This window comes from Astyanax mexicanus, chromosome 12 (genome assembly GCF_023375975.1).
Source record: "Astyanax mexicanus isolate ESR-SI-001 chromosome 12, AstMex3_surface, whole genome shotgun sequence".
Classification (NCBI taxonomy): Eukaryota; Metazoa; Chordata; class Actinopteri; order Characiformes; family Acestrorhamphidae; genus Astyanax; species Astyanax mexicanus.
Genome location: NC_064419.1, coordinates 21,195,183 through 21,209,547, shown reverse-complemented (window position 1 = coordinate 21,209,547; position 14,365 = coordinate 21,195,183). Strand labels below are relative to the sequence as shown.

The 14,365-nt window shown below is 38.0% G+C and overlaps 1 protein-coding gene across 3 annotated transcripts in view; it reads left to right on the top strand.

Annotated features, from left to right (window-relative positions):
- Positions 1–14,365, top strand: part of frmd3 (FERM domain containing 3) — an 88,096-nt gene that overhangs the window by 35,515 nt on the left and 38,216 nt on the right. For all 3 annotated transcript variants that reach the window (XM_007237429.4, XM_007237428.4, XM_022670628.2), the window contains exons 4-7: positions 5,161–5,239; positions 10,148–10,245; positions 11,464–11,587; positions 13,009–13,096. In XM_007237429.4, coding sequence (XP_007237491.1) covers positions 5,161–5,239; positions 10,148–10,245; positions 11,464–11,587; positions 13,009–13,096 — 389 coding nt within the window. The remainder of the gene's footprint in view (positions 1–5,160; positions 5,240–10,147; positions 10,246–11,463; positions 11,588–13,008; positions 13,097–14,365) is intronic.

Genomic DNA, 14,365 nt, shown 5'->3' with positions numbered 1-14,365 from the left:
TGCATATCATAATTATCCTTTTATACTGTAGTTAGGGTAATCTAATTTTCCATCTCGCACTAAACGATTAGGAAGCAGTGTGGGAAGGAGAGAGGAAGACGGAGAGCATTAGTAGTGACAGTAGAGACAGATGGAGAGATGGATGGAGGGGGGAGAGAGAGCAGATCTGTAGTACAATGGTGCAGCACAATTATGCACAGTAAAATATGTGTACACAGACAAATAGCCTGTAGTAAATCATGTTTATACCAAGCAGTATAATGTAGCACACAATGCACAGAATTGTAGTACATGGCAAAGTAGTAGATCAAACAGTAAAATATAGTGTTGTAGTCAAGGCCGTTAAAGCCAAGCCCGAGTCAAGACCAATACCGGGACATGTCAAGTCCGAGTGAAGACTGAGACCAGAAAAAACAAGACCAAGACTCGAGACCATTCCATTCCATTCCATTTATTTTTATTATAAAATATCAAAACAATCACAATTTGCCCTCAAGCTAGCTCTTCACTAAGGTTAGCTAGTTTGTTGCTAGCTTTAGTTCTCCTCCTGGTAACATTAGTGTGTAATTAGCTCATTGCTTAGGTTAGCTAGCTCATCGCTAAGGTTAGCAAGCTCATCACTAACAGTAGATCTTTCCCCGGTAGCATTAGTATTTTGTCTAGCTTGTTGCTAAGATTGGCTAGCTTGTCGCTAGCTTTAGCTCTCCTCCCAGTAACATTTGTTTGTAATTTAGCTCGTTGCTATGGTTAGCTAGCTTGTCACTAGCTTTAGTACACTCCTTGGTAACATTAGTATTAGGCCTGGACAATAATTCGATATCGGTATTTATCGCGATAAGAAATGTTTCAATAACGGTGATATCATTTTTGTGGTATATCGATATGTATTATTTACAGATCTGTCACGGACATGCGATTTACTGGCGTCAGCTCGCCGCACAGCTGAACACAATCAGCTTCCGTAGCTGGACTATCTCTGTGCGTGATGACGTAATCACATAGGCACGTAGCCAGATAGGCTAGGCTAGGCTAGATTTGGCTAGGCTAGGCTAGGCTCGGGTCCGCTACGCATCTAAAATGCCTCGCGCTGGAGCCAAACGGAGCCGGCACGAGCGGATCCAAGGTTAAGGTAGGCTCGGTTTGCATCTGAAATGTTCCGCGCTGGAGTGGAACGGAACGGAACCGAGCCTAGCCTAGCCTCGGGTCCGCCCACGGGTCCGCTCGGTCCGCCTACGGGTCCGCTCGGTCCGCCTACGGGTTCGCTCGGTCCGCCTACGGGTCCGCTCGGTCCGCCTCTGGTTCGCTCGGTCCGCCCACGGGTCCGCTCGGTCAGCGGTCAGTTGCGGGTCCTCTTTGTCAGCCGCGGGTCCTCTTGGCTCCCAGCGCGGGACATTTTTGATGCAAAATGAATGCCCCTGCCGCTTCCACAAGTGATTAATTGAAGGAGGGAGGTCTAATTCAGTGGTGAGGATTTGGTTCGACTCTCGGAAGGTCTGCTAAACTTCAGTTTGCTGCAAATTGTGCCGGAGAGTGGAGCCGACCAGCAGCGGTAACGTTAAAACATCTAATCTGTTCCACCACCTCAATCAGTTCCACTACATACAATATTTTCCTTATACTGGCTGAAGCACTTTTATAGCTTATGTTGTAAGTTATTTAAGTTATTTAAAGTTTATGAATCCTTTAGGTTTGTTTATTTGACGGGGATATCATGTTCCTTTTATATTCATAAAGAGTTGTATTTTGGCTGAAGCACTTTTGTAGCTTATATTGTAACTAAGTTATTTATAGTTGATAAAGCCTATAGGTTTGTTTATTTGACGGGGAAATTTTGTTGCTTTTATGTGTATAAAGGCTTCTTGTGTTCTTTATCCTAGTTGGAACACTTTTGTTTTGATCTGTTAAATTTGTTTACAAAAGACTAAGAAGCTCTGCTTCTATCCTAATTTTAAGTTATTTTTTATTGGTAATAGTTATATTGGCTTATGTTTGATAGGGATGTCATGTTTTTATTTTGCTATATGCAAATAAAATTGAGCATTGATTTATCTTGACTATTGTTTATTTCTTAAGTATTATAATGTTTTCGTGAAAGGAGGTTTCAAAGACTTAAATTAAGTAGACAGTTGTAGGTACTAGGGGTGTGCCATATCATATATCACGATATTATACTCTGAAATATCGTGCCACATCACTCATCCCTAATTATCACATCAGGGTACTAATTTTTTTGCTGTTTTAAGCAAAAGGAAAAACTCACACATTTCTAATTTCCTATTAAATATTTACTAGAGACAGATTATATCTGTAAAGTGTCATTTATTTTACTTTAATACTGGATATATGGAGATATTTGGAGTGCATTATTATTATTAGTATCATGTAATTCTCAAATATTGACTTCTGTTATAAATCTGCTGAAATTATTGTTTTTTTTTTAATATCTTAAAGGTGTGCAATATCATATCGTATACAATAATAAAAAAGTTTTTTGTTTTTTTGTCATATCGCCAAGAGTATCGTTATCGCGATAATACCATGAAATATTGTGATATTATTTTAGGGCCATATCGCCCACCCCTAGTAGGTACATATTTCCATTGCAGGGATTCTTAGCAGTTTTCTGAGGCCTTCTAAGTATTTATATCGATATCGGAATTATATCGTATCGACCGAAATTAAGGAATATATCGTGATATAAATTTTGGCCATATCGTCCAGCACTATATATTCATAAAGAGTTGTATTTTGGCTGAAGCACTTTTGTAGCTTATATTGTAACTAAGTTATTTATAGTTGATAAAGCCTATAGGTTTGTTTATTTGACGGGGAAATTTTGTTGCTTTTATGTGTATAAAGGCTTCTTGTGTTCTTTATCCTAGTTGGAACACTTTTGTTTTGATCTGTTAAATTTGTTTACAAAAGACTAAGAAGCTCTGCTTCTATCCTAATTTTAAGTTATTTTTTATTGGTAATAGTTATATTGGCTTATGTTTGATAGGGATGTCATGTTTTTATTTTGCTATATGCAAATAAAATTGAGCATTGATTTATCTTGACTATTGTTTATTTCTTAAGTATTATAATGTTTTCGTGAAAGGAGGTTTCAAAGACTTAAATTAAGTAGACAGTTGTAGGTACTAGGGGTGTGCCATATCATATATCACGATATTATACTCTGAAATATCGTGCCACATCACTCATCCCTAATTATCACATCAGGGTACTAATTTTTTTGCTGTTTTAAGCAAAAGGAAAAACTCACACATTTCTAATTTCCTATTAAATATTTACTAGAGACAGATTATATCTGTAAAGTGTCATTTATTTTACTTTAATACTGGATATATGGAGATATTTGGAGTGCATTATTATTATTAGTATCATGTAATTCTCAAATATTGACTTCTGTTATAAATCTGCTGAAATTATTGTTTTTTTTTTTATATCTTAAAGGTGTGCAATATCATATCGTATACAATAATAAAAAAGTTTTTTGTTTTTTTGTCATATCGCCAAGAGTATCGTTATCGCGATAATACCATGAAATATTGTGATATTATTTTAGGGCCATATCGCCCACCCCTAGTAGGTACATATTTCCATTGCAGGGATTCTTAGCAGTTTTCTGAGGCCTTCTAAGTATTTATATCGATATCGGAATTATATCGTATCGACCGAAATTAAGGAATATATCGTGATATAAATTTTGGCCATATCGTCCAGCACTAATTAGTATTTTAGCTAGCTCGTCACTGAGGTTAGTTAGCCCGTCACTAAGGTTAGCTAGCTCATCGCCAGCTTTAATTCTCTCCCCGGTAACATTAGAGTGTTAGCTAGCTCATAGCTAAGGTTAGTTATCTTGCTAGTTTGCACTTACATGTACTTCTGCTTTTGCTTTCTTTCTAGATGTTTGGAAAAAATAATCGTGGTCCCCGAGGTCACAATGATTCACATAAACAAAGAGTATAACTCCAGCGAGCCAGTGAAAAAGAGCACATTCAACTTAACTTTGCACTTTTCAAAATTAAGTGTTCCTTAATTGGATACTGAACGAAAGTGGGAGTAGCTTGTTTTTTAGCTGTTAGCCAATCTGTGTGCAGATTTTACACACACAGAAAAAGGACTGATTCTGTCTGTTTGAATGAATTGTTGATGTTTAGTAACGATACGAGACGAGACTGAGACCGCTCGTTTTTGACCAAACGCTTGTAAAAAAGCATGTAGTTCACTATGTAACAGAATGTACAGTAGTACACATAGATTGTAGTAAACATTGTTAACGAACATAGTCCACAGTGTAATATAATGTAGTGCAGTGTAAAATGTATACTATACAACAAAATATACTGTTTAACACAGAGCAATCTAATGTAGTACACAGAGTATTATAATGCAGTAACACAGTTTATGCCAGGTTCACACTACACAACTTTTTGAGTACTCAGTCATAGTGCTGTTCACACTACATGACTGGTTGTGCTGTAATTCACTCACTGCACTCACCTGGCTGATCTCCAAAAACACACGTAAGAACTAGCAGTCCCATGCAAGCGCTACGTTAATTCCAAAATTGACATCAAGAAACAAGCAATGTGGTAATGCCTTCTGTGGCGTACTCCTGGTACACGTGACACATATGTGACACATGCGTGGATTTTTAGAAGCGGTGTGGAAATATAAGAAAAAGCGAAAGGAAAAGTGAGAGCATCAGTAAAGGGGACAGATGGAGAGATGGATGGAGAGGTGGGAAAGGAAGCAGAGCTGTAGCTTAATTTACAGCAGTCTGTGAGTGAGGCTAAGGGGCTTTATCGGGAGCTAAAAACAGGTGGGCGTGGAAGGTGCTGTGTGAATGTATGTGGATGTTTATATGCTGGCGGCCTGTTGAGACAGATGTAATGAAATCAGTGTTTTGCCTGGGTGTAGTAACTGCTGTGATTTCTCTTTCAGCCTGTCTTTCAAAACTTTTTTTCCACCGAAGGGCTTTTCTTCATGTGTTTATTACAGACTTGGATTAATATAATCATTTTAGACTCACATTATGCTCGGTCATGCCCCCACTTATTGCTCTCAGCATAATCTGTCTCACTTCTATTGGCTTATATTCAATGTTGGCTCTCTCTCCTTCCCTCAATCTCTCCCTCTCTCTCTTTCTTTTAGGTCAGCAGCCCTACACCATGTGCTTTCGGGTGAAGTTCTATCCCCAGGAGCCCATTAAGATCAAGGAAGAACTGACAAGGTGACACATTAAGCAAACATTAGCACAGTACACTCTTAAAAATATTGCTGCTTCAAACGTTCCACTTTTAGTTCCATGAAGATCTGTTTGTAATAGAGATGTGCAAGTCTGAAGCCTTTAAAAGGTTTGTCAAACTCAAAAAACCTAAATTACAAAAATTATTTTTTCTTGAATCAAATATAGTTAATTAAATGATGCCATAAATGAATAAAATTAGATTCAATAAAGAATAATAATTTGTGAAATATTTGGCTGTGTCTATTGTTTAAAATAAAATAATCATTCATTAATCTTAATTAAGGTAATGGTCTTAATTATATTGCCCAGCACTATTGTTTACTTGAACAGAGCAGAATGGGCAGTGTTTTCTGCCCACTTTGGATGTGGTTCAGCCAATCACACACTTAAAAAAACAAGGCCAACTTTAAAAACATATTGATTTCTTTGAGTAGTCTGCCCAAGTCTGCTTATAATATAACTCATAATATAAATTTAAATTGACATAACATTTTTTGTACGTGGAATGAATTTCACACAAATCAGTGTAAATTGGTAAAAAAAAAACATGTCACAACTGGAAATATATGCAGATAACTAGTTAACTTACTATATTTTAAAAAATATTATTGTAGCAAAATACAATATGCATGGAATATACTACTTTACAATTTTAGGGCTGTTTTATTGACTAGTAAAAGTAACATTTTTGCAGAATGTGTTTTACTGCTGTAAAATATTTTAGTCCAGTCAGGGCAGTTTCAGCCTGCGATATATACAGGGGTGGGCAATTTGGGTGTTATACATTTTTTAAATGATTGTGGGGTCTAAATAATAAATGTAGGATCATTTAGACATAGTGTATTATACATATGTAATATTGGATTGCATCAACATGCAACTGTGTCTGTCTGTCTGTCTATCTATCACATATTTTAGAATATATTTAATTCTAAAATATCAGTCATGGTTATTAGTAGTTCTGTTATTGCCAGTTGGATATGAGTTCCCGCTCCTTCTTTGAGTGGTATATCGCTGTACATACAGTTGTGGTCAAAAGTTTACATACACTTGTAAAAAAACATAATGTTATGGCTGTCTTGAGTTTTCAATAAGTTCTACAACTCTTATTTTTCTGTGATAGAGTGATCGGAACACATACATGTTTGTCACAAAAAACAGTCATAAAATTTGGTTCTTTCATAAATTTATTATGGGTCTGCTGAAAATGTCACCAAATCTGCTGGGTCAAAAATATACATACAGCAACATTAGTATTTGGTTACATGTCCCTTGGCCATTTTCACGGCAACTAGGCGCTTTTGGTAGCCATCCACAAGCTCCTGGCAAGCTTCAGGTCGAATGTTTGACCACTCTTCTTGACAGAATTGGTGCAGTTCAGCTAAATGTGATGGTTTTCTTGCATGAACCCGTTTCTTTAGCACTGTCCACATGTTCTCAATGGGGTTTAAGTCAGGACTTTGGGAAGGCCATTCTAAAACCTTAATTCTAGCCTGGTTTAGCCATTCCTTTACCACTTTTGATGTGTGTTTTGGGTCATTGTCTTGTTGGAACACCCAACTGCGCCCAAGACCCAACCTTCGGGCTGATGGTTTTAAGTTTTCCTGCAGAATTTGGAGGTAATCCTCCTTCTTCATTATCCCATTTACTTTCTGCAAAGAACCAGTTCCACTGGCAGCAAAACATCCCCAGAGCATAATACTACCACCACCATGCTTGACAGTAGGCATGGTGTTCCTGGGATTAAAGGCCTCACCTTTTCTCCTCCAAACATATTGCTGGGTGTTGTGGCCAAACAGCTCAATTTTTGTTTCGTCTGACCAGAGAACTTTCCTCCAGAAGGTTTTATCTTTGTCCATGTGATCAGCAGCAAACTTCAGCCGAGTCTTAAGGTGCCTTTTCTGGAGCAAGGGCTTCTTTCTTGCACGGCAGCCTCTCAGTCCATGGCGATGTAAAACACGCTTGACTGTGGAGACTGACACCTGTGTTCCATCAGCTTCCAAATCCTTGCAGACCTGCTTCTTGGTGATTCTTGGTTGACTCTTGACCATCCTGACCAATCTCCTCTCGGCAGCATGTGATAGCTTGCGTTTTCTTCCTGATCGTGGCAGTGACACAACTGTTCCATGCACTTTATACTTGCGTATAATTGTCTGCACAGTTGCTCTTGGGACCTGTAGCTGCTTTGAAATGGCTCCAAGTGACTTCCCTGACTTGTTCAAGTCAATAATTCGCTTTTTCAGATCCACACTGAGTTCCTTTGACTTTCCCATTGTAGCTTTTGTAGCTGAGTCTAATCACTGGGTCAAATGAGCCCTATTTAAATGGGCTCATGAGAAGTCAACAGCTGTAGTCAATCAGAATCACTTACAAGAAGTGAAGAGGCCATGACATGAAGCTAATTTGATTGACACAACTCGCTACATCACCAAAATTGACAAATTTTGTTGCTGTATGTATATTTTTGACCCAGCAGATTTGGTGACATTTTCAGCAGACCCATAATAAATTTATGAAAGAACCAAATTTTATGACTGTTTTTTGTGACAAACATGTATGTGTTCCGATCACTCTATCACAGAAAAATAAGAGTTGTAGAACTTATTGAAAACTCAAGACAGCCATAACATTATGTTTTTTTACAAGTGTATGTAAACTTTTGACCACAACTGTAGCTGTGTTTACCAGAATACACTGTCCAATAGATGCTGACATGTTTTTGTTGGTTTTGTTTATACTGAACCAGTGCATCCGTGTTGAGTCTGTGTTTAAAATGATGTTTAAAGCTTGTTCTTTAATGAGCAATGACCATTCAAAAGTTACAAATTCTGTTTTTCAGCCATAGAAAATACTAGTAGTGTTTCTAAATACTGATTGGATGGCCAGTCTTAAAGCCTCCTCAGCAAAATGTTATGAAATTTAGTTGATGCCCACACCTTCCCATAGCCATCAACAGTGCTGTAGTTTTACCATAATTTACTGGCTACTACTTCATCTGGGTCAGTTCAGAACTGCGATCAATAGCTGAGATAAAAGGGATGAAACGAGAGCCTTCATTCACAACATCTGAGTGTCTCGTTCTTATGCTCTGAGGGGGATATTTATCAGAAAGTTGAAAAACAAGCTTTGATTCAATCTTAGTAACCCTCCAGCACACACGCACACTCACACACACACACACACACACGCACATGCACACACACACACTGTGAGTGTGACTACATCATTAACAACTCTCTGAGCGTGATTCTTGATCTGTGCTCACCATCTGAGCTGTGAAAATAAGTATTCCTTCTTCCTTCTGCTCTCTTTCACTCAGTGTGTCTGGACACACTGCGGGTCTAGTAGTGTGGGTCAAATAGAGCAGTGGGTGTGTGGGTGTGTGTGTGTGTGTGCAGGTTTTCTGGGTGGAAGTTTAAGTGTTGGACATGCTGTAGTGCAGTTAGTGTACCATTAGCGTGTCTAAGGCCAAGGCGCTTCCGTTTAAAAGCCTGTGAGACACAGAAAACAGCTCTCTGCCTCTTTCCTTCTCCTTAATATTTCATCTTTGGAAAGAGCAGAATAGAACCAGAAAAAGGAGATATAGAAAGGAAACCTGTACAATGCAGAATGTTGGCAGTTTTAAGGTGTGGCTAGCACCAGAATTGATGTTTGCTTCTTGGGCGTGACCATTATTTAATTAGGCTAATAAATGATACAATATTAGGTTTACATGGCAGACAGAAGCATGTTTTGTATTGTGATGAATATGAAACAAAAATGCTCATTTACAATGATACAGGCTAGCTAGCTGGTTAATTAAACTGCACAATGGCATTTAAATTATATTGGTATCAGCAGGCAGTTACTTTAAAAATGATCAACAACGGCCAGATTTGTAGATTTAAGAAATATTTTAAACTGATAAAGTTAAATGTTCATTTTAAGCTGGGCTATTGCAGCAAAATTTCTAAAAGATTGGGAGCTATATAGCTAGCTAGCTAAGTTGCTAAATTCACAAGAATAGTAGCATCAAAGCGCTACATAACTAGGTAGCTAGCTTTTAGCTGAACTATGGTTAGCTAGCTACAACAACAGTTTGTACTGCTAAAGGAATAAATTAAAAGAAAGAAAGACAGAAGCAGAAAAGGCTTAGCTAGCCAACATAGCTAACTGCTTATGTGTTAGGTTAGTTAGCTAGCTAAGTTAGTAAGCTAGCTAGCTACCTGGTATATTAATTCAATGCTAGCTAACTAAATAGCTAGCTAAACTAGCTAACTAAACTTTAGGTATAAACTAGCTAGCTATATATCTATATTTGTTTATGCTAGGTATATGTAATACTGTCTGTATATGTTCTTGACATCTCCATTGCAGTTTTGAGCTACAAGTGCAGCTTCATGGTATTTTTCTTGTGCTAATCTATCTATCCTTAAATCAAGCAAATACAGTTCCACTACTCGAGTTTAAAGCTGGAGGGTTTTAAAGCTCACATCTGTTATTAAAATGGTGCCAATATGTTTCTTTTTTATCTGTTTCAGAGAATCTTATTCTTATTCTATTGGCACTACATCTCTACAGAGATTAGACAAGCTGTGTGTGTTTGCACATCTGAAATGATAGGCAGCTTAAAGGATGCATTCATTTGTCTACGAACATTTAGACATAAAGTGTATCTCAAGTGTAGCACCAGAGTGTGTGAAATCAGAGTCAACAATTCTCATTATGTCATTTCCCCCATTGGATACAAGGACACCATTGTCTCCATGGTAACAGATTCCTGGGGTAGGTGCTCTTTACAGTAGACCTGATTATCACTCTGGATGGTAGTGCACTAGAACTGGACTGCATTGTGAGCTGGAATGGCAACACTTTCCTTCATCCATCACGTTCTTTCCCTTTCTCTGTTAGATACCTGTTGTACCTGCAGCTGAAGAGAGATCTGTACCACGGCAGACTCCTGTGTCCATTTGCTGATGCTGCCTACCTTGGAGCCTGCATAGTCCAAGGTAATGCTGAACAGATTGCTTCAGAGTCCTTAGATAGTTCTACAATATTTTAATGTAGTCCATCAAGTCTGTTCAAAACAGTTCAAATCAAGAGGTTTTATTGTCATTTAATCTGACTATTAGTACACAGTGGAGTGAAATCATGTTTCTTAGGCTTATGGTGCAACACAGAACAAATACAAGTACAATATAGACAACGTAGCATGCAGATATGCAACCATAAATGTCATAAATATCCATTAAATTTTAACCTTGTTTTATTCCTTCCAGATCATACATATTTTACACGTATTTTAGTTTTTAATGTCCTGTTGCACATAACACAAATGGCGACCTGTTGTCCCTCAGTAAAGATTATTATCAAATGTATTATACAAATGTTAAAGAAACAATCAGTAAAACATGGGAGTGAGTTTGTGAAATGTCTACAGGAGTCCTTTTTCTAAACACTGAATAGAGTTTTCTGCCCCACCTGCTGCACCTCAGAAGCAAAGCTCACGGGGGTTGCCAGATTGCACAAAATGGCAAGCAACAAGTCTTATTCTGCACCTGATCAGTGAATATATACGTTTTAGTATATATGCTAGTGGTGGAAATAAAGTACCCAGCTATGATTAGCAACCTTACTGAAGATCAGTGATTACCTGTTTAGCAGAAAAATTGCCAGTTCGCCTGTTTCCATATATATACTTTTGTGTGCGTTACAGACAGAAAACAGCATTGTTATATTACAATGAAACATAATTCAGGTCTGAAAGGGTTATACAATACAATTTTAATAAAATCAGTTCTGCTTTTTTAGCAGTTTTCAGTACTAAGATGACTTACAGAAGCCACATAGCAAAGCAAGCATTTTTTTTTTTTACCGCTGTACCTTTAGCCTTGTCCCTGCTCAGTTCACTGAGTTTGGATTTCTTGTAATATTTCACATTTAAAATTGTACTGTTAAAGAAATAGAGTGTGACATTTGGCAAACCATTACTGGGTTTGTGAGTCATGTCCTTGCTAACTCATCCTCCTTAAATATCTTCCTCCTAAAGGCCACAGTACCACTTTCTTTAAATACATTCCTTCATGTTAATTACCTGCAATCCAGAAAAGATGTAACACATAAAACATCAAAAAGCCTTTAGAGTTTCACCTTTTAGGTAAATGTTAAATGTATGCTGAACTGAGGAGTGGTGGGGTCCTTTTTAACCATTGTGCACTTTCTTTCAGCTGAGCTCGGGGATTATGACGCAGATGAGCATCCGTCTGACTACATCAGCGACTTCAAACTCTTCCCCAAGCAGAGCCTCAAACTGGAGCGCAAGATCATGGAGATCCATCAGAATGAGCTGAGGTGAGAGCTTTGGTGGGGAAACATTGGTCTTATTTTTTGTGGAATTTATTGGTTTACTTCATTTTTAAGATTTTTGTATAGTTCTATTTCTAATCTTCTCCCATTTTAGCTAGACCAATTATCCCACACATTCAGCAGTTACTCAGCAGTATATCCCCCATCGCTAGTGATGCCACAACACAAGGAGGGTGAATTCTCTGGCGCATGTGAAGTCAGCCACTACCTTTTTTTGAACTGCTGCTGATGCAGTATTGCCGAGTAGCATCACAGCGCGCTCGGAGGAAGGCGCAGTGATTCTGTTCCGATACATCAGCTAACAGATGCCTAGTGCTGATTGACATCACCGTAGGAGTGATGAGGAAAAAGGGCACCATCTACCCACCCAGAGAGAGAGCAAGGCCAATTGTTCTCTCTCGGGGCTCTGGTAGATGATAGCAAGCTACTGGGATTCGTACCAGTGATCTCCGGATCTCAGTGGCAGCTGGACTACTCAGCCCCCACATTTTAGATTTAACTCAATATATTTATCTCAAAACTTTAACTAACTCACGTTACATCAAGTCAAATTATAAACCTGCAATAAAAAAAGTTCTTAACTAATATATATATAAGTTAAGAACTTTTTTTATTGCAGGTAGCTGTAACTGTTTTACATACGAAAAAAATGGTGTACACATTGCCCAAACTTTTCTTGTAGACCCTTTGATTCAAAAACATTTCTAATGCAAGCCTTAGAAACAGTAGTTAATTAGAGACAGTTCAGCATATCGTAAGTCTTATGTTCTTCTCCATCTATGTATTTACTGTAGGTCAGAACTCCCCCTCGAATACTCAGACTCCTGACCATGCATAATATAAATAAAATATCAACTCCTGTCTCTTTATAAGAAGGCAATTACACAGTTGCTCCACTCTAGAAGTGAAAAACCATGTACTTATCTGTGTCCAAGAAAAAAACAGTTTAGTAAATGCATTTAGAACAGTTTTTTTGTGTAGTGCAATTCCACAGTTTAGCAATTGTAAAGAGATCATACGTTTAAATCCCATCAGGGGTTTAGAACTCCACTGTCTAAAGCATCCCAGTCTGAAGACATCAGTAATAAGTAAAGTTGAAGATAAATGAAGATAAACAGTAAATGTATGTTTAAATTGAAGGAGCCACAGACTGCAGCTTATTTACTAATTTATTTGATGAATTTAAAATGCCCTGAAATCAGTTTCTGAGTTAATTTAAGTTAGCATATCTTTAATTCTTTGACATTAAACAAATGTTAGCCTTTTTTGCTTTCTAACCACACTGGATTACATGCATTGATTTTGCAATCCTATAAGACACATGAGCATAACAGATTAGTTCTGCAGTTCTGTATCAAGCAAGTGGTCAGTTTTTTTTTCTCACTTTTTACTCTGCCCACCTGTAGGGGTCAGTGTCCAGCCCTGGCCGAGCTGAACCTGCTCCAAAGAGCTCACACGCTGGACACGTATGGGGTAGACCCGCATCCCTGCAAGGTACAGACCATATTGTTTTACACATTGTATATCTCTATGAAAATTAGATTGTTTCTGTCAATATTTGTGAATTAAAAAAACGATTAGGCCATATAAGTTAGTAGTGAGAATAGTTAAAAATCCATGTAATTCTACTCCTCTAATTCTGTCTCCTAACATGGCGTTGGATATCTCCCTGAGGGGACACGGCGAGGCCGAGTGGACGAGGGCATGTTAAAACAGTATTGAAACAGGCAGTGTGTCCAAAGTGCCTTTGTGAGTGAGTGCATCACGATCAATGTGTGTGGCTGTACTGGTGATGCAACAATGTGTGTTCAGCATTCTGATAGTACCGCAGCTCACTGCTGAAATAAGCTTAACATCATATCTGGCGCTGAAGCTGGTGGCAAAACGCAGATCTCACAGGCTTATTTGGGCCAAGCTAACTTTCAGTTTAGACCTCAGTGCCTGGGATCCGTTTCTTAATTGGAGCCCCTGCAGAAGCTAAGGGGCTTACAGCTTATCGCTGTGGTTGGAATGAGCTGGTTTGAGTGTTATACAAACTAATTATGGAGTCGTTTCAAAGATAACAGAGTAGTAGCGATTTGAAACCACATGGGCTCAGATTTCCCTGAGGTTTATGCAGTTTAATGTGAAATAATTTTCAAGACCCATGAAGGCCACCTCTTCTGTGACACCAAAGTGAATTTACTTTACAGTAGCATATTTTAATTGCATTTTATTGCACTCTGCTTGTAATGTTGTGTGTTTTGACCTTATATTGTTTCCTTAAGACTGTACATTTCCCAAGCTCTTTATATGGTAACTCTGTTGCAAAACATTAACATTAACATCCCAGCATTACTTTAATACGGCCCTGTAACCAGTAGCCCTATCTTTTCTAAAGGCACTTTTCTGAATGCTGTTCCAGCAGGACACCGCTTGTCCACATACTGCTGCCATCTCAAGAGCTTGTCTTGAGAGATAAACGCAGTGCCACTGCTATATCATCTGACCTTTCCTTAATTGAAAAAAGGTTATAAAAAATAGTTATATCAACATTTCAGGTAAAATACAGTTTTGTATACACTGGCATGTCAACAGTTATTGGACAGTAACATGACTTTGTATTTAAACCATCTAAAACTATCAGGCCTCCCTCCAACTCTGATTATTCATGTTGACTTGCCACGAGCACTCACTCATAAGATAAAACCTCAGAACTTTTATTGTAGTGGCACTTGACTGCCTGGATATTGTTGATTAAAATCTTGATTTTCTCTTTTTAAA